The sequence below is a fragment of the Salmo trutta genome, chromosome 6, assembly GCF_901001165.1.
Source record: "Salmo trutta chromosome 6, fSalTru1.1, whole genome shotgun sequence".
NCBI classification, from domain to species: Eukaryota; Metazoa; Chordata; class Actinopteri; order Salmoniformes; family Salmonidae; genus Salmo; species Salmo trutta.
In genome coordinates, this window is record NC_042962.1 from 5,114,772 (window position 1) to 5,139,499 (window position 24,728).

General features: G+C 49.1%; 1 protein-coding gene across 2 annotated transcripts in view; it reads left to right on the forward strand.

Moving 5' to 3' along the window:
- Positions 1–24,728, forward strand: part of LOC115195335 (nuclear receptor coactivator 2) — a gene marked incomplete at its 3' end in the record, with an annotated part of 140,803 nt that overhangs the window by 76,647 nt on the left and 39,428 nt on the right. For both annotated transcript variants that reach the window (XM_029755112.1, XM_029755113.1), the window contains 6 exon segments: positions 8,967–9,070; positions 15,365–15,542; positions 17,459–17,647; positions 21,328–21,429; positions 22,177–22,317; positions 22,773–22,920. In XM_029755112.1, coding sequence (XP_029610972.1) covers positions 8,967–9,070; positions 15,365–15,542; positions 17,459–17,647; positions 21,328–21,429; positions 22,177–22,317; positions 22,773–22,920 — 862 coding nt within the window.

A 24,728-nucleotide genomic window follows, 5' to 3' on the forward strand; every position in this document is an offset into this window, starting at 1 on the left:
AATGTTAATAAAGTTTTGTTGATAAATTCTGTTGAATTTGTTAAGGAACAGCCACTAATCTCTTGTTTGCGCTGGACCAATAATGTCCACTTTACTTCCCATGTGGGATCTGTAATCAGCCAGCCGGCCCGTGTGGGATCTGTAATCAGCCAGCCGGCCCGTTTGAGATCTGTAATCAGCCAGCCGGCCCGCGTGGGATCTGTAATCAGCCAGCCGGCCCGTGTGGGATCTGTAATCAGCCAGCCCGGGCAAATAGAGCAGCTTTACGACAGGCATGCTTGCAGCTTTACAGCAAAGAACACAGCTTGTCTCTAGCTCAACCAGTTCAACTAACAAAGAAAACAGCTTGTCTCTAGCTCAACCAGTTCAACTAACAAAGAAAACAGCTTGTCTCTAGCCCAACCAGTTCAACTAACAAAGAAAACAGCTTGTCTCTAGCTCAACCAGTTCAACTAACAAAGAAAACGGCTTGTCTCTAGCCCAACCAGTTCAACTAACAAAGAAAACAGCTTGTCTCTAGCCCAACCAGTTCAACTAACAAAGAAAACGGCTTGTCTCTAGCCCAACCAGTTCAACTAACAAAGAAAACAGCTTGTCTCTAGCCCAACCAGTTCAACTATGACCAATATCACTAGCTTTTATTTCTTCCTGTGCGATTTCACACAGATGTTATGTAATTTCACAAACCATGCCGCGGGCCATTTTTAAACAAGTCCTGGGTCACTAATTATTGGTTTGATAAACAAAGATGTTCGGTCATGTTACCTAGCTAACAACCTGCTAACTTGACGGCAGGTCCAGGATAATTTGATTGGCCCAGGAAGAAAGGAAAGTGTCCTCTACTCATGAGATCTGCTTCAAAAGTAGTCTTCATCCTAAATGTACAGTAGTATTTAGAAATGAATTATATGCATACATATAACACATGACATAACCAATCATCTGAACATTTAGTCTGGACCACATCACGGCAACTGATCTGTCCTTTTGATAGCCATTGATGAAAATCCCAGCTATTAAAACATGAATTTAGTAGTCTAACTTATGTTCTTTTGAGTGTTGCTTATCTCGGCATATGGTCTGTACATTCTCCTTAAATTGGTGGATTGTCAACATGGCCGATTTTTATACAGCTACAGTGTATTCATAAAGTATTCAGACCCATTTGACTTTTTCCACATTTTGTTGTGTGTAGAAATTAAATCATTTATATACACAATACCCCATAATGACAAAGCAAAATCAGGTTTTTAGACATTTTTGGAAGTGTATAAACCCCCCCCCAAAAAAAACCCACTGAAATACCTTATTTATTCAGACCCTTTGCTATGAGATTTGAAATTGAGCTCAGGTGCATCCTGTTTCCATTGATCATTCTTGAGATGTTTCCACAACTTGATTGGAGTCCACCTGTGGTAAAATCAATTGATTGGACATGATTTGGAAAGGCACACACCTGTCTATATAAAAGCCCCACAGTTGACAGTGCATGTCAGACCAAAAACCAAGTCATGAGGTCGAAGGAATTGTCCATAGAGCTCTGAGACAGGATTGTGTCGAGGCACAGATCTGGGGAAGGGTACCAAAACATTTCTACAGCATTGAAGGTCCCCAAGAACACAGTGGCCATCATTCTTAAATGGAAGAAGTTTGGAACCACCAAGACTCTTCCTAGAGCTGGCCGCCCGGCCAAACTGAGCAATTTGGGGAGAAGGGCCTTGGTCAGGTAGGTGACCAAGAACTCGATGGTAAGTCTGAAAGCGCCGCAGAGTTCCTTTGTGGAGATGGGAGAATCTTCCAGAAGGACAACAATTTCTGCAGCACTCCACCAACCAGGCCTTTTATGTTAGAGTGGCCAGACGGAAGGGAACATGACAGCCTGCTTGGAGTTTGCCAGAAGACACCTAAAGGACTCTCAGACCATGAGAAACAAGATTCTCTGGCCTGATAAAACCAAGGTGGAACTGTTTGGCCTGAATGCCAAGCGTCACGTCTGGAGGAAACCTGACACCATCCCTACAAGCAAAGTACAGAGAGATCATTGATGAAAACCTGCTCCAGAGCGCTCAGAACCTCAGACTGGGGTGAAAGGTTCGCCTTCCAACAGGACAACGACCAGAAGCACACAGCCAAGACAACGCAGGAGTGGCTTCAAGTCTCTGAATGACCGAAAGTGAGTAATGATGTACTTATTGCAGCACTGTGCTGGTTTACCGGATTCTGCTGGACCTGCACCAGACCTGCTGATTCACACATCAACTTGTGTGTCATGCAGGACGGAGGATGCTGCTTCTCATCGTCGACTCTTTCTCCTCTGTTTTCACACAGTGGAAATAGAAATGTGTGTGCTGCCAGCGTACTAGTGACTCACGATTCCTCTCATCCTTCTCTTCTGTTACGCTTCCTTTCCTCTTCTCTCTTTCCTCCTCCTCTCCTCTTCCTTTCCTGCTCTCTCCTCCGCTGTTCCCTAGTTCCTCCATACAGACCCAGCCCTAGCTCCTCCATACAGACCCAGCCCTAGTTCCTCCATACAGACCCAGCCCTAGTTCCTCCATACAGACCCAGCCCTAGTTCCTCCATACAGACCCAGCCCTAGTTCCTCCATACAGACCCAGCCCTAGTTCCTCCATACAGACCCAGCCCTAGCTCCTCCATACAGACCCAGCCCTAGCTCCTCCATACAGACCCAGCCCTAGCTCCTCCATACAGACCCAGCCCTAGCTCCTCCACATACAGACCCAGCCCTAGCTCCTCCACATACAGACCCAGCCCTAGCTCCTCCATACAGACCCAGCCCTAGCTCCTCCATACAGACCCAGCCCTAGCTCCTCCATACAGACCCAGCCCTAGCTCCTCCATACAGACCCAGCCCTAGCTCCTCCATACAGACCCAGCCCTAGCTCCTCCATACAGACCCAGCCCTAGCTCCTCCACATACAGACCCAGCCCTAGCTCCTCCACATACAGACCCAGCCCTAGCTCCTCCACATACAGACCCAGCCCTAGCTCCTCCACATACAGACCCAGCCCTAGCTCCTCCACATACAGACCCAGCCCTAGCTCCTCCATACAGACCCAGCCCTAGCTCCTCCATACAGACCCAGCCCTAGCTCCTCCATACAGACCCAGCCCTAGCTCCTCCACATACAGACCCAGCCCTAGCTCCTCCACATACAGACCCAGCCCTAGCTCCTCCACATACAGACCCAGCCCTAGCTCCTCCATACAGACCCAGCCCTAGCTCCTCCATACAGACCCAGCCCTAGCTCCTCCATACAGACCCAGCCCTAGCTCCTCCATACAGACCAAGCCCTAGCTCCTCCATACAGACCCAGCCCTAGCTCCTCCATACAGACCCAGCCCTAGCTCCTCCATACAGACCCAGCCCTAGCTCTTCCATACAGACCCAGCCCTAGCTCCTCCATACAGACCCAGCCCTAGCTCCTCCATACAGACCCAGCCCTAGCTCCTCCATACAGACCCAGCCCTAGCTCCTCCATACAGACCCAGCCCTAGCTCCTCCATACATACCCAGCCCTAGCTCCTCCATACAGACCCAGCCCTAGCTCCTCCATACAGACCCAGACCTAGCTCCTCCACATACAGACCCAGCCCTAGTTCCTCCATACAGACCCAGCCCTAGTTCCTCCATACAGACCCAGCCCTAGCTCCTCCATACAGACCCAGCCCTAGCTCCTCCACATACAGACCCAGCCCTAGCTCCTCCATACAGACCCAGCCCTAGCTCCTCCACATACAGACCCAGCCCTAGCTCCTCCACATACAGACCCAGCCCTAGTTCCTCCATACAGACCCAGCCCTAGTTCCTCCATACAGACCCAGCCCTAGTTCCTCCATACAGACCCCGCCCTAGTTCCTCCATACACACCCAGCCCTAGCTCCTCCATACAGACCCAGCCCTAGCTCCTCCATACAGACTCAGTCCTAGCTCCTCCACATACAGACCCAGCCCTAGCTCCTCCACATACAGACCCAGCCCTAGCTCCTACACATCTAGACCCAGCCCTAGCTCCTCCACATACAGACCCAGCCCTAGCTCCTCCATACAGACCCAGCCCTAGCTCCTCCATACAGACCCAGCCCTAGCTCCTCCATACAGACCCAGCCCTAGCTCCTCCATACAGACCCAGCCCTAGCTCCTCCATACAGACCCAGCCCTAGCTCCTCCATACAGACCCAGCCCTAGCTCCTCCATACAGACCCAGCCCTAGCTCCTCCACATACAGACCCAGCCCTAGTTCCTCCATACAGACCCAGCCCTAGTTCCTCCATACAGACCCAGCCCTAGCTCCTCCATACAGACCCAGCCCTAGCTCCTCCATACACACCCAGCCCTAGCTCCTCCATACACACCCAGCCCTAGCTCCTCCATACACACCCAGCCCTAGCTCCTCCATACAGACCCAGCCCTAGCTCCTCCATACAGACCCAGCCCTAGCTCCTCCATACAGACCCAGTCCTAGCTCCTCCACATACAGACCCAGCCCTAGCTCCTCCACATACAGACCCAGCCCTAGCTCCTCCACATATAGACCCAGCCCTAGCTCCTCCATACAGACCCAGCCCTAGCTCTTCCATACAGACCCAGCCCTAGCTCCTCCATACAGACCCAGCCCTAGCTCCTCCATACAGACCCAACCCTAGCTCCTCCATACAGACCCAGCCCTAGCTCCTCCATACAGACCCAGCCCTAGCTCCTCCATACAGACCCAGCCCTAGCTCCTCCACATACAGACCCAGCCCTAGTTCCTCCATACAGACCCAGCCCTAGTTCCTCCATACAGACCCAGCCCTAGCTCCTCCATACAGACCCAGCCCTAATTCCTCCATACACACCCAGCCCTAGCTCCTCCATACAGACCCAGCCCTAGCTCCTCCATACAGACCAAACCCTAGCTCCTCCATACAGACCCAGTCCTAGCTCCTCCACATACAGACCCAGCCCTAGCTCCTCCACATACAGACCCAGCCCTAGCTCCTCCACATACAGACCCAGCCCTAGCTCCTCCATACAGACCCAGCCCTAGCTCCTCCATACAGACCCAGCCCTAGCTCCTCCACACAGACCCAGCCCTAGTTCTTCCATACAGACCCAGCCCTAGCTCCTCCATACAGACCCAGCCCTAGCTCCTCCATACAGACCCAGCCCTAGCTCCTCCATACAGACCCAGCCCTAGCTCCTCCACATACAGACCCAGTCCTAGCTCCTCCACATACAGACCCAGCCCTAGCTCCTCCATACAGACCCAGCCCTAGTTCCTCCATACAGACCCAGCCCTAGTTCCTCCATACAGACCCAGCCCTAGTTCCTCCATACAGACCCAGTCCTAGTTCCTCCATACACACCCAGCCTTAGCTCCTCCATACAGACCCAGCCCTAGCTCCTCCATACAGACCCAGTCCTAGCTCCTCCACATACGGACCCAGTCCTAGCTCCTCCACATACGGACCCAGTCCTAGCTCCTCCACATACGGACCCAGCCCTAGCTCCTCCATACAGACCCAGCCCTAGTTCTTCCATACAGACCCAGCCCTAGTTCCTCCATACAGACCCAGCCCTAGTTCCTCCATACAGACCCAGCCCTAGTTCCTCCATACACACCCAGCCCTAGCTCCTCCATACAGACCCAGCCCTAGCTCCTCCATACAGACCCAGTCCTAGCTCCTCCACATACAGACCCAGCCCTAGCTCCTCCACATACAGACCCAGCCCTAGCTCCTCCACATACAGACCCAGCCCTAGCTCCTCCACATATAGACCCAGCCCTAGCTCCTCCATACAGACCCAGCCCTAGCTCCTCCATACAGACCCAGCCCTAGCTCCTCCATACAGACCCAGCCCTAGCTCCTCCATACAGACCCAGCCCTAGCTCCTCCATACAGACCCAGCCCTAGCTCCTCCATACAGACCCAACCCTAGCTCCTCCATACAGACCCAACCCTAGCTCCTCCATACAGACCCAGCCCTAGCTCCTCCATACAGACCCAGCCCTAGCTCCTCCACATACAGACCCAGCCCTAGTTCCTCCATACAGACCCAGCCCTAGTTCCTCCATACAGACCCAGCCCTAGCTCCTCCATACAGACCCAGCCCTAGCTCCTCCATACAGACCCAGTCCTAGCTCCTCCGCATACAGACCCAGTCCTAGCTCCTCCGCATACAGACCCAGCCCTAGCTCCTCCACATACAGACCCAGCCCTAGCTCCTCCACATACAGACCCAGCCCTAGCTCCTCCACATACAGACCCAGCCCTAGCTCCTCCACATACAGACCCAGCCCTAGCTCCTCCACATACAGACCCAGCCCTAGCTCCTCCATACAGACCCAGCCCTAGCTCCTCCATACAGACCCAGCCCTAGCTCCTCCACATACAGACCCAGCCCTAGCTCCTCCACATACAGACCCAGCCCTAGCTCCTCCATACAGACCCAGCTCTAGTTCCTCCATACAGACCCAGCCCTAGTTCCTCCATACAGACCCAGCCCTAGTTCCTCCATACAGACCCAGCCCTAGTTCCTCCATACAGACCCAGCTCTAGTTCCTCCATACACACCCAGCCCTAGCTACTCCATACAGACCCAGCCCTAGCTCCTCCATACAGACCCAGTCCTAGCTCCTCCACATACAGACCCAGCCCTAGCTCCTCCACATACAGACCCAGCCATAGCTCCTCCACATATAGACCCAGCCCTAGCTCCTCCACATACAGACCCAGCCCTAGCTCCTCCATACAGACCCAGCCCTAGCTCCTCCATACAGACCCAGCCCTAGCTCCTCCATACAGACCCAGCCCTAGCTCCTCCATACAGACCCAACCCTAGCTCCTCCATACAGACCCAGCCCTAGCTCCTCCATACAGACCCAGCCCTAGCTCCTCCATACAGACCCAGCCCTAGCTCCTCCACATACAGACCCAGCCCTAGTTCCTCCATACAGACCCAGCCCTAGTTCCTCCATACAGACCCAGCCCTAGCTCCTCCATACAGACCCAGCCCTAGCTCCTCCATACAGACCCAGTCCTAGCTCCTCCACATACAGACCCAGCCCTAGCTCCTCCATACAGACCCAGCCCTAGCTCCTCCACATACAGACCCAGCCCTAGCTCCTCCACATACAGACCCAGCCCTAGCTCCTCCACATACAGACCCAGCCCTAGCTCCTCCACATACAGACCCAGCCCTAGCTCCTCCATACAGACCCAGCCCTAGCTCCTCCATACAGACCCAGCCCTAGCTCCTCCACATACAGACCCAGCCCTAGCTCCTCCACATACAGACCCAGCCCTAGCTCCTCCATACAGACCCAGCCCTAGCTCCTCCACATACAGACCCAGCCCTAGCTCCTCCACATACAGACCCAGCCCTAGCTCCTCCATACAGACCCAGCCCTAGCTCCTCCACATACAGACCCAGCCCTAGCTCCTCCATACAGACCCAGCCCTAGCTCCTCCATACAGACCCAGCCCTAGCTCCTCCATACAGACCCAGCCCTAGCTCCTCCATACAGACCCAGCCCTAGCTCCTCCATACAGACCCAGCCCTAGCTCCTCCATACAGACCCAGCCCTAGCTCCTCCATACAGACCCAGCCCTAGCTCCTCCATACAGACCCAGCCCTAGCTCCTCCACATACAGACCCAGCCCTAGCTCCTCCATACAGACCCAGCCCTAGCTCCTCCATACAGACCCAGCCCTAGCTCCTCCATACAGACCCAGCCCTAGCTCCTCCATACAGACCCAGCCCTAGCTCCTCCATACAGACCCAGCCCTAGCTCCTCCATACAGACACTCATTTTTAGAAGTAGAGCAGACTGTGCTCTGAACATAAGGGGTCTCTGCATGCATATTAACCCTATCACTGACTGGAGGATATATGAAGGATCCTACACTGTCTGTAGATAGGAATTACGCTGACTCTTCACCTATAAAATCGGTACAGTGGTATGGTCTTACTGATATAATAGTCAGAACAGTGGTATGGGCTTACTGATCTAATACTGTCAGAACAGTGGTATGGTCTTACTGATATAATACTATCAGTACAGTGGTATGGTCTTACTGATATAATACTATCAGTACAGTGGTATGGTCCTACTGATTTAATGCTGCCGGTACAGTGGTATGGTCTCACTGATCTAATACTACCAGTACAGTGGTATGGTCTTACTGATCTAATGCTGTCAGTACAGTACAGTGGTATGGATATTCAAATTGCTACCTATTTGGCTACCCACTGCTGCAACTGTCTGTTTATTATTTATACATTGTCACTTTAACTCTACCTACATGTGCATATTACCTCAACTAACCGGTGCCCCTGCACATTGTCTCTGTACCGGTGTCTCTGTACCGGTACCCCCTGTATATAGCCTCCATATTGACTCTGTACCAGTACCCCCTGTATCTAGCCTCGCTACTGTTATTTTACTGCTGCTCTTTAATTATTTGTTGTTTTTATTTAAACGTTTTACTTAACCAACAATGCAGTTTTAAGAAAAATAAGTGTTAAGGGCTTGTAAGTAAGCATTTCACTGTAAGGTCCAACACCTGTTGTATTCAGCGCATATGACAAATACAATTTGATTTGATTCTGTCAGAACAGTGGTATGGTCTTACTGATTTAATACTGTCAGAACAGTGGTATGGTCTTACTGATTTAATACTGCCAGTACAGTGGTACGGTCTTACTGGTTTAATACTGCCAGTACAGTGGTATGGTCATTGTAGCCCCAAAGAAACTCCACTCTGAACTTTGTTGCAGCATCACTAAAGGCACCCTGGTGTGTGACAATGCTTAAAAACATAAAAAATAATGGTGCCATTTGACTCCTCTATCTACGCTGTCTGCTCAGTTCAACGACCTGACTGTTGATGAAGCTGTGACTTCCTCATGTTAGGTAAAAAGGAAAGACAATAAGACATCTTATTGGTTGTCTTTCCCACAGAGAAAGCAGCCGCGGCCAATGAGGAGGAGGTACAGAAGGCCGATGTGTCGTCGACGGGCCAAAGCATCATCGACAAGGATGCTCTCGGACCAATGATGCTGGAGGTGAGTCTGAGTGACGTCGCTACTGTTGGGCTAATTAGCCTAGGCTTTATCCAGGCAGTCCATGCTAGCCAATGGCAGAACAGCACAGCTGCTTTTACATGCACTTTTCTACCCCTCACAAGTATCTAGCTAGCTAACAAGGTACCATGTTCTACAGATGATCTAGCTAGCTAACAAGGTACCGTGTTCTACTGAGCTACAGAGGATCTAGCTAGCTAACAAGGTATCGTGTTCTACTGAGCTACAGGATCTAGCTAGCTAACAAGGTATCGTGTTCTACTGAGCTACAGGATCTAGCTAGCTAACAAGGTACCGTGCTCTACCAGCTGATATACAGAGGATCTAGCTAGCTAACAAGGTGCTGTGCTCTACCGAGCTACAGAGGATCTAGCTAGCTAACAAGGTACCGTGTTTTATTGAGCTACAGAGGATCTAGCTAGCTAACAAGGTACCGTGTTCTACAGAGGATCTAGCTAGCTAACAAGGTACTGTATTCTACCTAGCTACAGAGGATCTAGCTAGCTAACAAGGTGCCATGTTCTACTGAGCTACAGAGGATCTAGCTCGCTAACAAGGTACCGTGTTCTACTGAGCTACAGAGGGTCTAGCTAGCTAACAAGGTACCGTGTTCTACCTAGCTACAGAGGATCTAGCTAGCTAACAAGGTACCGTGTTCTACCTAGCTACAGAGGATCTAGCTAGCTAACAAGGTACCGTGTTCTACCTAGCTACAGAGGATCTAGCTAGCTAACAAGGTACCGTGTTCTACTGAGCTACAGAGGATCTAGCTAGCTAACAAGGTACCGTGTTCTACTGAGCTACAGAGGATCTAGCTAGCTAACAAGGTACCGTGTTCTACTGAGCTACAGAGGATCTAGCTAGCTAACAAGGTGCTGTGCTCTACTGAGCTACAGAGGATCTAGCTAGCTAACAAGGTACCGTGTTCTACTGAGCTACAGAGGATCTAGCTAGCTAACAAGGTGCTGTGCTCTACTGAGCTACAGAGGATCTAGCTAGCTAACAAGGTACCGTGTTCTACTGAGCTACAGAGGATCTAGATAGACAGAGATTTGCTTTGTTATCTATGTAATTTTAATTCCAGGTTGTAAGGCAACAGAATAGGAAAAATGCCAAGGGGGGTGAATACTTTCGCAAGCCTTTGTAAGTGGAGGTGGTAGGCTTATAGCTCATCTATTCGTTTTCCCATCTATCACTGATCAGAAACATTTAGCAGGCTATAATGTAGTCTAAATCACTGATCAGAAACATTTATCAGGCTATAATGTAGTCTAAATCACTGATCAGAAACATTTAGCAGGCTATAATGTAGTCTAAATCACTGATCAGAAACATTTAGCAGGCTATAATGTAGTCTAAATCACTGATCAGAAACATTTATCAGGCTATAATGTAGTCTAAATCACTGATCAGAAACATTTAGCAGGCTATAATGTAGTCTAAATCACTGATCAGAAACATTTAGCAGGCTATAATGTAGTCTAAATCACTGATCAGAAACATTTAACAGGCTATAATGTAGTCTAAATCACTGATCAGAAACATTTAACAGGCTATAATGTAGTCTAAATCACTGATCAGAAACATTTATCAGGCTATAATGTAGTCTAAATCACTGATCAGAAACATTTAGCAGGCTATAATGTAGTCTAAATCACTGATCAGAAACATTTATCAGGCTATAATGTAGTCTAAATCAAGTGTAGGATTATTATTTGTGCTTGATTGCATATAGGCTACTCTAAAAGCCTGCGGAGGTTGTGAAATATAAACACAAGACTTGCATGCTTTTGTTAATATTGATTGTTATTATTTTCTAACGGTATCATGATGAAGATACTTTCAAAACTATACTCACAAGATATTAAATTATTTAGAAAATACATTATTATTATTTTTGTAATGTTTCTTTGAACCTGCCTAAATGAATGAAAATTACATTGTGATGGTGTATATTTAATGGATTTATTCAAATAGATGTCCACCGCTATGGGCCCATGGCTACTGACACTCAGAAGCTTTCCGGCATGTGCACGGGAGATGTAAACGGTTTATCTCGGCAAGAATGTGATTAAAAAAATGGGGCTGTATAAATTGAGTTCTTTAAAACATTATTTGATTTAAATAAATAAAAATCTTACACCAAGACGGTGAATCCTATGTGAAAGAGGTGTAAGTCTGGGTTTAAACCACACTAATACCCTTGTGTGTCTGGTTAGACAGCCCACAATGCAACGAGAGCACAGCTTGAACCTGCATGGTTAGACAGCCCACAATGCAACGAGAGCACAGCTTGAACCTGCAGATGGGTTAGAGTGCATCTGGGTGTGTTTCCTGCCCATGGCCTTTGTCTACGGAGCGTGGGTTAGAGAGCCAACAGAGAGTCCCTACTCAGAGAGAGAGTAGAGTGGGTGGGAATCGCTGGCCCCCTGTTCGTCCCTTCGTCTGCCGGATGCTGACAGATGGGGAAAGTGAGGGAGAGAGGGAGAGAGGAGGCTATATTTAGCATTGAGTTGCATGTGGATTCAGTGACGGCAGGCGGACCTCCAGAGCTATAAATATTACCCTGACAGTACACATCTCTCAGTGAACAGAGGAAAGAGAGAGAGAGAGAGAGAGAGAGAGAGGGTGTGAGGGAGGGGAGGAGGCTGAATGGACTGATTCATCCGGCAGGCAGCGTGGCTGAATGATTCATCCTGCAGGCAGGCGGCGAGGCTGTGTGTGTTGCTTGCTTTGCCATTAGGCAGACGTCAGAGGCACTTCAGTAGCTCGCTGTATGTCCAGCTGTCTGTCCACTGCGTGGGACAACAGGGCTGTTGCATAGCACAGGCCAGTGATTTACATCCAGAGCAGGGTAGCAACAACCTGCTATCAGCCAGAACAGAGCAGGGTAATAACAACCTGCTATCAGCCAGAACAGAGCAGGGTAATAACAACCTGCTATCAGCCAGAACAGAACAGGGTAATAACAACCTGCTATCAGCCAGAACAGAGCAGGGTAATAACAACCTGCTATCAGCCAGAACAGAGCAGGGTAATAACAACCTGCTATCAGCCAGAACAGAGCAGGGTAGCAACAACCTGCTATCAGCCAGAACAGAGCAGGGTAGCAACAACCTGCTATCAGCCAGAACAGAGCAGGGTAGCAACAACCTGCTATCAGCCAGAACAGAGCAGGGTAGCAACAACCTGCTATCAGCCAGAACAGAGCAGGGTAGCAACAACCTGCTGTCAGCCAGAAGAACAGAACAGGGTAGCAACAACCTGCTATCAGCCAGAACAGAGCAGGGTAGCAACAACCTGCTATCAGCCAGAACAGAGCAGGGTAGAACCAACCTGCTATCAGCCAGAACAGAGCAGGGTAATAACAACCTGCTATCAGCCAAAACAGAGCAGGGTAGCAACAACCTGCTATCAGCCAGAACAGGGTATGCTATCATGCTTTATTTTCTTGTACATTGTGTGGAAGGAAATGTCTTGAGATGCATCTCGCTTTCAGGAGTGTCCAAATGAAGAAAAAAACTAACTTTATCCTGAACACACACTAAGTACATATCTGACTGTACACAATATACAGTACAGAGAGGTTAGGGACTGTCAGCCAGTCAGCCAGCCAGCCAGCCAGCGCCAGCCAGCCAGCCACAGTCAGCCAGTGAGCCAGCCAGCCACAGCCAGCCAGCCAACCACAGTCAGTCAGTCAGCCAGCCACAGCCAGCCAGCCAGCCAGTCAGCCAGCCAGCCACAGTCAGCCAGCCAGCCAGCCACAGTCAGCCAGCCAGCCAGCCAGCGCCAGCCAGCCAGCCACAGTCAGCCAGTGAGCCAGCCAGCCACAGTCAGCCAGTGAGCCAGCCAGCCACAGTCAGCCAGCCAGCCAGCCAGTCAGCCACAGCCAGCCAGTCAGTCAGTCAGCCAGCCAGCCAGCCAGCCACAGCCAGCCAGCCACAGCCAGCCAGCCAGCCAGTCAGCCAGCCAACCACAGTCAGTCAGCCAGTCAGCCAGCCAGCCACAGTCAGCCAGCCAGCCAGCGCCAGCCAGCCAGCCACAGTCAGCCAGTGAGCCAGCCAGCCACAGTCAGCCAGCCAGCCAGCACAGTCAGCCAGCCAGCCAGCCAGTCAGCCACAGCCAGCCAGCCGGTAAGTCAGCCACAGCCAGCCAGCCAGCCACAGTCGGCCATCCAGCCAGCCAACCAGGTACTGTCAGCCAGGTACAATCAGCCAGCCTCTCTATACTCTGCAATATTACATAACACACTGTCATCTGACATAGGAGCGCTCTAGAAAAAGGGTCAGAGGCTGAAAGAGAGAGAGTGTGTGTGTGTGTGTGTGTGTGTGTGTGTGTGTGTGTGTGTGTGTGTGTGTGTGTGTGTGTGTGTGTGTGTGTGTGTGTGTGTGTGTGTGTGTGTGTGTGTGTGTGTGTGTATTAGCGTGTCCTGTGTCTGCGTGCGCCTGTATATGTGATGCGGTAACCTTTGTTCATGTTGCGGTGGAATCAGGGCAGAGGGAGGGGCTACGTAACCGAGGGAGACTGGAGAACAACCTTTAGTTTGACTGTTCTGTGTCTGTGTCCTACTGTATTTGCCTTGTGTCAATCCATTAGGCTAGATGTTGTATTGTTTTGTACAGGTATTTGGATTTCCCTTTTCAAAACTATTTCCCTTTTTTAACACCCATCACACTCAGGCCTATCACCCCATAAATCAAATCAAAGTTTATTTGTCACGTGCACTGAATACAACAGGTGAAATGATTACTTACAAGCTCTTAACCTATAGTGCAGTTTTTAAGTAAAAAATAGGTATTAGGTAAAGAAATAACATTTTAAACGGTGAAAAATAACAGCAGCGAGGCGATATACAGGTACGGGTACACAGTCAATGTACGGGGGCACCGATTAGTCGGGATAGTTGAGGTAATATGTACATGTAGGATAGTTAAAGTGACTATGCATGAATGATAAACAGAGAGTAGCAGCAGTGTAAACAGAGGGGTTGGTGGGGTGGAGGGACACAATTCATAGTCCGGGTAGCCATTTGACTACCTGTTCAGGAGTCTTATGGCTTGGAGGTAAAAACTGTTGAGAAGCCTTTTTGTCCAAGACTTGGCGCTCCGGCACCGCTTGCCATGCGGTAGTAGAGAGAACAGTCTATGACTGGGGTGGCTGGGGTCTTTGACAATTTTTAGGGCCTTCCTCTGACACCGCCTGGTGTAGAGGTCCTGGATGGCAGGAAGCTTGGCCCCAGTGATGTACTGGGCCGTACGCACTACCATCTGTAGTGCCTTGCGGTCGGAGGCCGAGCAGTTGCCGTACCAGACAGTGATGCAACCAGTCAGGATGCTCTCGATGGTGCAGCTGTAGAACTTTTTGAGGATCTGAGGATCCATGCCAAATCTTTTTAGTTTCCTGAGGGAGAAAAGGTTTTGTCGTGCCCTCTTCATGACAGTCTTGGTGTGTTTGGACCATGTTAGTTTGTTGGTGATGTGGACACCAAGGAACTTGAAGCTCTCAACCTGCTCCACTACAGCCCCGTCGATGAGAATGGGGGCGTGCTCGGTCCTCCTTTTCCTGTAGTCGTTTGTCAGATGCCTTTTCTAACATTTTATTTTTGCGATGGGACCTTGTGAATTTCTCCCACGGAGAAATGTAGTCAGAAAGATCTGCATAGCAGATGGCCAAACTATGGGTCCTGGTCAGTAGTAGTCCACTTTAAAGGGAATAGGGTGTGTGTTGGGACTCAGCCCCCGTGTTGTATTGCTACTCGGCCCGCGTTGTATTGATACCCGGCCAGCGTTGTATTGGTACTTTTAAAAGACCCTGCTTAATTCAGAGACAATTGGAGAAAGTTGAGTTTTATGAAGATTTGTCTTCTAGAAGTAATTATAATGTCTACAGTCAAAGCGCTTAACTCTCTCCCTTGGTCTCTTGTTGTCAAACAGAAACGACAAAGTCAATTTGAAGTCGATGCAACCAAATCAAAGTCAACAGTGGAATAAAGGTATCCTCTGTCTCTCTGTCTCTCTGTCTCTCTGTCTCTCTCTGTCTCTCTCTGTCTCTCTGTCTCTCTGTCTCTCTGTCTCTCTCTGCCTCTCTCTGTCTCTCTGTCTCTCTGTCTCTCTGTCTCTCTGTCTCTGTCTCTCTGTCTCTCTGTGCCTCTCTGTCTCTCTGTCTCTCTGTGTCTCTCTCTGTCTCTCTCTGTCTCTCTGTGTCTCTCTCTGTCTCTCTCTGTCTCTCTCTGTCTCTCTCTGTCTCTCTCTGTCTCTCTCTGTCTCTCTGTCTCAGGCCCTGGACGGGTTCTTCTTCGTGGTGAACATGGAGGGGAACATAGTGTTTGTGTCTGAGAACGTGACCCAGTACCTGCTGTATAACCAGGAGGAGCTGATGAACACCAGCGTCTACAGCGTCCTGCACGTAGGAGACCACGCTGAGTTCATCAAGAACCTGCTGCCCAAGAGCCTGGGTGAGTTTCTGTCCATCTCTCTCTATCCTTCTCTCTCTCTATCCCTCCATCTCTCTATCCCTCCATCTCTCTATCCCTCCATCTCTCTGTCCATCTCTCTCTATCATTCTCTCTCTCTCTATCCTTCTCTCTCTCTATCCCTCCATCTCTCTATTCCTCCATCTCTCTATTCCTCCATCTCTCTATCCCTCCATCTCTCTATCCCTCCATCTCTCTCTCCCTCCATCTCTCTCTCTCCATCGGTCTCTCTCCATCTCTCTCTCTCCATCTCTCTCTCTCCATCTCTCTCTCTCTCTATTCCTCCATCTCTCCATCTCTCTCTCTCCATCTCTCTCTCTCCATCTCTCTCTCTATCCCTCCATCTCTCCTCTGTAACTTTCTTTTTTTTCTCCTTGACTATATATTTTTCTCTCCTCATTTCCTCCTCTCTTCCCCCTGAGAGGAAGTTAGGTAGTGGGTAATGTATGTCAGCGCAGTGTAACAGCTCACTCTCAGTACTCTGACTGCACTCTAGGCTCTCTCAGATCCAGGTCATCTCTCTCTCTCTCTCTCTCTCTCTCTCTCTCTCTCTCTCCCTCTCTCTCTCTCTCTCTCTCTTCCTCCCCTCTCTCTCTCTCTCTTCTTCTCTCTCTCTCTCTCTCTGTCTCTCTCTGTCTCTGTCTCTCTCTGTCTCTCTGTCTCTCTGTCTCTCTGTCTCTCTGTCTCTCTGTCTCTCTGTCTCTCTGTCTGTCTCGCTCGCTCGCTCGCTCTCTGTCTCTCTCTCTCTCTCTCACTCTGTCTCTCTTGCTCTCTGTCTCCCCCCACCCCTTCCTTCCGATGCATGTCAAGCTCCTGTCAGTAGCTCTCTAGATTGAAGTCTGGTCTTTACTCTCTGTTTTACGTTCCAAATGGTAGCCTTGGTCCCTATGTAGTGCGTTGATTTGACAGCAGTGGAGTCCTATATAGAGAACAGGCTGCCGTTTGAGACTCAGCCTGTGCGTATCACGTGGCGGTCTCTAAGCTGTCTGGGTGGCAGGCATAGCAGAATAGAGCATCCTGGGAAGGGGGAAATGTTCTTCAGTGTTGTGTTGGACTGTGCTGTGGCCCAGATTCACAGATTATCAATGTCCCCCCCTACCCTCCATGCTGCTGAATGAGATCATGAACAGATGGGGGAGTGTGTGTGTGTGTGTGTGTGTGTGTGTGTGTGTGTGTGTGTGTGTGTGTGTGTGTGTGTGTGTGTGTGTGTGTGTGTGTGTGTGTGTGTGTGTGTGTGTGTGTGTGTGTGTGTGTGTGTGTGTGTGTGTGTGAGAGGGGTTTGGGTATTCTCAAGGTCTTTTATACATAGCAACCTTGTTCTAACACCTTCTTCTGGCTCCTTCAGTGTCTTTTTCATCTTCATTTGGATGACCCAAAAGCAGAAATAGGCTAATATTGGTAACAATGACTCTTTCTCCCTCCCCTCTACATCCCTCCATCCCTCCCTCCCCTCCCTCCCTCCCCCTCCATCCCTCCCTCCCCTCTACATCCCTCCCTCCCTCCTCTCTACATCCCTCCTCCCTCCCTCCATCCCTCCCTCCCTCCCCTCTACATCCCTCCCCTCCCCCCTCCCTCCCTCCTCTCTACATCCCTCCCCCCTCCCTCCCTCCCTCCCTCCCCTCTACATCCCTCCCTCCCCCCTCCCTCCCTCCCCCCTCCCTCCCCTCTACATCCCTCCCCCCTCCCTCCCTCCCTCCTCTCTACATCCCTCCCTCCCTCCCCTCTACATCCCTCCCTCCCTCCCCCCTCCCTCCCTCCCCCCTCCCTCCCCTCTACATCCCTCCCCCCTCCCTCCCTCCCTCCCCTCTACATCCCTCCCTCCCCTCCCCTCTACATCCCTCCCCCCTCCCTCCCTCCATCCCCCCTCCCTCCCTCCCTCCCTGTCTCTCTCCCTGTAGTCAACGGGGTGCCGTGGTCCAGTGAAGGTCCCAGGAGGAGCAGCCACACGTTTAACTGTCGTATGCTGGTCAACCCTCACAGTGACAACCAGGACGAGACCAACGACCACGAGGGACAGAAACAGACATATGAGACCATGCAGTGTTTCGCTGTCTCCAAACCCAAGAGCATCAAGGAGGAGGCAGAAGGTATGGAGGGAGGGAGGGAGGGAGGGAGGGGGGAGAGAGGGAGGGAGGGAGATTCACTGTAAACCCAAGAGCATCAAGGAGGAGGCAGAAGGTATGGAGGGAGGGCAGGAGGGGGAGTGAGGCAGGGAGGGAGGGGGGGAGAGAGGGAGAGATGGAGGGAGGGGGGGGATTCCCAGCCCTACTCTCAATAGTCTGTAGTCAGGGGCGTATCTCAATAGTTTACAGTGGCTTCCTCCACTTGTCTCTCTTTGGCTAGCTTTAGTTTAGCGTACTATCTGACTGGACTATACACTCAGGGTGAATTTCAATAGTCTACTAGTTGCCTCTTCATCCTTCATCTGCACAGATCTGGATAGCTAGTTATCATCTTCATCCCAAATGGCACCCTATTCCCTATGTAGTGCACTACTTTAGACCAGAGCCCTATGGCACCCTATTCCCTATATAGTACACTACTTTAGACCAGAGCCCTATGGCACCCTATTCCCTATGTAGTACACTACTTTAGACCAGAGCCCTATGGCACCCTATTCCCTATATAGTGCACTACTTTAGACCAGAGCCCTATGGCACCCTATTCCCTATATAGTGCACTACTTTAGACCAGAGCCCTATGGCACCCTATTCCCTATGTAGTGCACTACATTTGAGATGGGCCTAAATAGCTCTTATCAAAAGTATTGCACTGTAGGTAATAGGGTGCCATTTGAGACACGACCGTCATGTCAGTGCTGATTTAAGGAAATGAGAAAATGTTCTGCCTCCTATTCCCTATATCAAGTCTTCCCCTACGAGGTCCGGAATGACTGACCTTTTTTTCTGTTCAACCTGATATTTAATTGCACTCACCTGGTGTTCCAGGTATAAATCAGTCCCTGATTAGAGACAGATATATGTGTGTAATTTATTTAAAAAAAAAAAATGTATATACATTTGAACTGGTTTTGAGTGAGGGCACTATAGAGGGCAGCAGGTAACCTAGAGGTTAAAGAGTTGGGTCAGACATCGTAAGGTCGCTAGTTTGAATCTCTGAGCTGTGCCCCTAATTGCTCCAGGGTTGATAATGGCAGTCCCTGGCTGTGACCCCTGGCTGTGACCCCTGGCTGTGACCCCTGGCTGTGACCCCACTCTCCGAGAGGGTGTCTCAGGGAGAGTTGGGACATGCAACAACAACAACAAAAAACACATATTCCCAAGTCACACATGCCTGTAACTGGTACTGGTGTGAAACGGGACAAATGTAAACTCCCACCTAGTTCTTCTTCTTGTTCTTATGCCTCCTGTAGCCTGTTCCAGATGTCAGGAGGACTAATCAATTACTGCAGGAATGGGTGTGCTGAGCAATCTCGCCAGGTAGGGAGGAAGACGAGGAGAGAGAGAGAGGGAGAGGGAGGAAGACAAGGAGAGAGAGAGAGGGAGAGGGAGGAAGACAAGGAGAGAGAGAAAGAGAGAGAGAGGGTTAGAGAGGGAGGAAGACAAGGAGAGAGAGGGAGAGGAAGACAAGGAGAGAGAGAGAGAGAGAGAGAGGGTTAGAGAGGGAGGAAGACAAGGAGAGAGAGAGAGAGGGTTAGAGAGGGAGGAAGACAAGGAGAGAGAGGGAGAGGGAGGAAGACAAGGAGAGAGAGAGAGGGAGAGGGAGGAAGACAATGAGAGCGAGAGAGAGAGAGGGTTAGAGAGGGAGGAAGACAAGGAGAGAGAGAGGGAGAGGGAGGAAGACAAGGAGAGAGAGAGAGAGAGAGAGAGAGAGAGAGAGAGAGAGAGAGAGAGAGAGAGAGGGTTAGAGAGGGAGGAAGACAAGGAGAGAGAGAGAGGGTAGCTCTGTCACATGCTGGGTCACATCCTGGGTCTGTACATAGTCAACGGTAGGCTTCGAGGGGCCTCCTATGGTAGGTACACCTATAGCTCATCTCTTGGCAGTAGTACTGTAGACTACTTTATCACTGACCTCAACCCAGAGTCTCTCAGAGCGTTCAGTCAGCCCACTGACACCCCTATCAGACCACAGCAAAATCACAGTCTACTTGAACAGAGCAATACTCAATCATGAGGCGTCAAAGCCAAAGGAACTGCACAATATTAAGAAATGCTATAGATGGAAGGAAAGTAGTGTAGAAACCTACCAAAAAATCTAATTCAATCCCTTTTAGACAACTTCCTGGACAAAACGTTTCACTGTAATAGTAAAGGTGTAAACTTGGCAGTAGAAAACCTAAACAGTATATTTGATATTTCAGGTTCCCTATCAAATCTAAAAATATCATCCGGATAACCTAAGAAAATACAATGACAAATGGTTTGATGAAGAATGCAAAAACCGAAGGGGGAAAAATAAATGTAAGAAACCTATCCAACCAAAAACATAGAGACCCAGAAATGTCTTCACTATGGTGAATCACTAAAACAATACAGAAATACACTGCGGGAAAAATATGAACCTACATCAACAGAAATCAGTTCAATGTAATTGAAGAATCCATAAAATCCTCTGCATTGTCATTAACAGCAGACTTTCCTCAGTGAAAATAACGTACCGAGAAAATGTCTAATTAGATTTTTACCAAATTAACATATGACAGACCACGTATTCACCCTGCACACCTTTGAAACAAAAAAACCAAAACAAAGGCAAAGTCTTCTCATGCTTTGTTGATTTCAAAGAAGCTTTTGACTCCATTTGGCACGAGGGTCTGCTATACAAATTGATGAAAAGTGTTTTTTTTGGGGGGGGAAATACATATTATATTGGATATGCACCAAACAACACTTTTTATTCAGGACAAAAAGTGAATTGATTTGCCACATTTTTTGCAGAATTACTTTAGTGCTTTGTTGTGAACAAGATGTATGTTTTGTAATATTTCTGTACAGGCTTCCTTCTTTTCACTCTGTCAATTAGGTTAGTATTGTGGAGTAACTACAATGTCGATTTATCCTCGGTTTTCTCCTATCACAGCCATTAAACTCTGGTGACTCTCTTAAAGTCACCATTGGCCAGATGGTGAAATCCCTGAGCGGTGCCTTCCTCTCTGGTAACCGTGGTATTTCCTCATTTGAAGGAGTGTCTGTTGCTCTGATTCCTGATTCCCCTTTTCTGGAAAATCGCAACTTGATGTCAATGGCACAGGTGATACTGTATTTCCAATGGATGTTAAGTTATCTGGTGTAGACCTTGCTCTGTTGGTGACAGTAGGACAAGGTCACCTGGGTCGACCTTGATCTGTTGGTGACAGTAGGACAAGGTCATCTAGAGCAGGAATCTGACCTCATCTTTAAGGATTGCAGATTGGTCCAACAACACTGGTAGTTTGTTGACATAGATGTTGAACAGGGTTGGACTTAAAACTGCACCCTTGTCTCACCCCTCGTGCTTTTACAAAAACATTGTTTTATTGTTCATTTTAATGCTACATTTGTTATTTTGAGTAAATAGGTTTTATGTCATTTACTCCCCTCCCAACGCAGCTGTGGAGGGTTTTGTAATATAATCCATCATGCCATATGTAATCACAAACATTCAGATAATTAACAAAACATGCTAATACTTTTCCCTCCGCTGTTCTGATGAACATGCTGCTTTATTACTGTGTGGAAGGTATGTATGTGGTCAGTTCTGCGTTTGGGTAGTAAGCCTATTTGTTTTTTTGTTTCTCTCTCTCTCTCCTCGCTCTCTCGCTCTCCAGACTTCCAGTCATGTCTGATCTGTGTGGCTCGCAGGATGCCCATGAAGGAGCGGCCCGTTCTGCCCACGCACGAGAGCTTCACCACACGCCAGGACCTGCAAGGTAACCAATCACAGCACTACGATCACACCAGCTGTCTGGCATTAACCAATCACACAGCTACAGAATTATGACCAAGGCAGTCCACCAGAGAGTTCTTAATCAATCAGAAAACAATATTTAAATGATCAGACGGACTGGAACCAATTGCAGAACAGTCTTTAATGACTAGGTTGGGAGGTAGCCAATGACAGTTTCTCAGGTTGTCACTGTCAAGAGAGAACCATTGTACTGTATACCACCCCACTCTCAGCCTGGGCAGTGCCCAAGGACCAGCTACTGTTTCTGTTAATAGAGACCTATCTTCCAACTGTATACCACCCCACTCTCAGCCTGGGCAGTGCCCAAGGACCAGCTACTGTTTCTGTTAATAGAGACCTATCTTCCAACTGTATACCACCCCACTCTCAGCCTGGGCAGTGCCCAAGGACCAGCTACTGTTTCTGTTAACACACATAAAGAACATCAAACTCTATATCAAACACTTGACACTGATTATATAGTACTGGAGAGATACCCTCCCCCACCCTCTCACACACTTTGTACTGTGCTCCTCTTTCAACTGGCTGTGAGGTCAATTATAAAGTAACTGTTTGCATCGCCAACCTGTCTGTCTGTCTGTCTGTCTGTCCGTCCGTCCGTCTGTCTGTCCGCCTGTCTCCTACCTGCCACTGATGTGTGGACAGTATGCACACACATATTTGTGATCAGTAGCCTGGCTCTCTCTCTCTCTCTCCGCTGTGTCCCTAGGTAAGATCACGTCACTAGACACCAGTCTTCTGAGAGCCTCTATGAAGCCTGGCTGGGAAGACCTGGTGAGGAGAAGCATCCAGAGGTTTCACCTACAGAACGACGGAGAGATGTCCTTCGCCAAGAGACACCAACAAGAGGGTGAGACTACCAGACAAGGCCTGTATCATCTTAGACTACCAGACAAGGCCTGTATCATCTTAGACTACCAGACAAGGCCTGTATCATCTTAGACTACCAGACAAGGCCTATATCATCTTAGACTACCAGACAAGGCCTGTATCATCTTAGACAAGGCCTATATCATCATAGACTTCCTGACAAGGCCTATATCATCTTAGACTTCCTGACAAGGCCTGTATCATCGTAGACTACCAGACAAGGCCTATATCATCTTAGACTTCCTGACAAGGCCTGTATCATCTTAGAGAATTCCAACACATCATGTTGATTCCATGGATGCATTCAGAGTAGTTACATTTCTCCAGCCCCGTCCCTCAGCTGTTTAGCCAGAAAGTGCAGGGGTTGCCTGCTTTGTTGTTTGAATCCCAGCTTGCCTCTCTAACTCTCCCTCGCCGCTGTGCGTCTCTCTGCAGTGTTGCGTCACGGCCAGGCGTTCAGCCCCATCTATAGGTTCTCTCTGTCAGACGGGACCATCGTGTCGGCTCACACCAAGAGCAAGCTGGTCCGCTCCCCTGCCACCAACGAACCCCAGCTCTACATGTCTCTACACCTGCTACAGAGGTATGTTCCCTAACCCCTAACCCCTATCCCCTGACCCCTAACCCCAGCTCTACATGTCTCTACACCTGCTACAGAGGTATGTTCCCTAACCCCTAACCCCTGACCCCTAACCCCAGCTCTACATGTCTCTACACCTGCTACAGAGGTATGTTCCCTGACCCCTAACCCCTGATCCCTAACCCCAGCTCTACATGTCTCTGCACCTGCTACAGAGGTATGTTCCCTAACCCCTGACCCCTGACCCCTAACCCCTGACCCCTAACCCCAGCTCTACATGTCTCTACACCTGCTACAGAGGTACGTTTAGGGTGTAACCAGAGAGTGGTTAACGTTAGGGTGTAACCAGAGAGTGGTTAACGTTAGGGTGTAACCAGAGAGTGGTTAACATTAGGGTTTAGGGTTTAACCAGAGAGTGGTTAACATTAGGGTGTAACCAGAGAGTGGTTAACATTAGGGTGTAACCAGAGAGTGGTTAACATTAGGGTGTAACCAGAGAGTGGTTAACATTAGGGTGTAACCAGAGAGTGGTTAACATTAGGGTTTAGGGTGTAACCAGAGAGTGGTTAACGTTAGGGTGTAACCAGAGAGTGGTTAACATTAGGGTGTAACCAGAGAGTGGTTAACATTAGGGTGTAACCAGAGAGTGGTTAACATTAGGGTTTAGGGTGTAACCAGAGAGTGGTTAACATTATGGTTTAGGGTTTAACCAGAGAGTGGTTAACATTAGGGTTTAGGGTGTAACCAGAGAGTGGTTAACATTAGGGTGTAACCAGAGAGTGGTTAACATTAGGGTTTAGGGTGTAACCAGAGAGTGGTTAACATTATGGTTTAGGGTTTAACCAGAGAGTGGTTAACATTAGGGTTTAGGGTGTAACCAGAGAGTGGTTAACATTAGGGTGTAACCAGAGAGTGGTTAACATTAGGGTGTAACCAGAGAGTGGTTAACATTAGGGTTTAGGGTGTAACCAGAGAGTGGTTAACATTAGGGTGTAACCAGAGAGTGGTTAACGTTAGGGTGTAACCAGAGAGTGGTTAACGTTAGGGTGTAACCAGAGTGTGGTTAACGTTAGGGTGTAACCAGAGTGTGGTTAACGTTAGGGTGTAACCAGAGTGTGGTTAACGTTAGGGTGTAACCAGAGAGTGGTTAACGTTAGGGTGTAACCAGAGAGTGGTTAACGTTAGGGTGTAACCAGAGAGTGGTTAACGTTAGGGTGTAACCAGAGAGTGGTTAACGTTAGGGTGTAACCAGAGAGTGGTTAACGTTAGGGTGTAACCAGAGAGTGGTTAACGTTAGGGTGTAACCAGAGAGTGGTTAACGTTAGGGTGTAACCAGAGAGTGGTTAACGTTAGGGTGTAACCAGAGAGTGGTTAACGTTAGGGTGTAACCAGAGAGTGGTTAACGTTAGGGTGTAACCAGAGAGTGGTTAACGTTAGGGTGTAACCAGAGAGTGGTTAACGTTAGGGTGTAACCAGAGAGTGGTTAACGTTAGGGTGTAACCAGAGAGTGGTTAACGTTAGGGTGTAACCAGAGAGTGGTTAACGTTATGGTTTCAGGGTGTATAGTGTGTGTGAGTGAGTATAGACCCGTTCTTGCCCCAGAGTCCTACTCAGTGGCTTCATATACATATTTTACACTGAACAAAATATAAACACAACATGTGAAGTGTTGGTCCCGTGTTTCATGAGCTGAAATAAAAGATCCCAGAAATGTTCCATACCCTCAAAAAGCTTGTTTCTCTAAAACGTTTAGCACAAATTTGTTTACATCCCTGTTAGTGAGCATTTCTCCTTTGCCAAGATAATCCTTC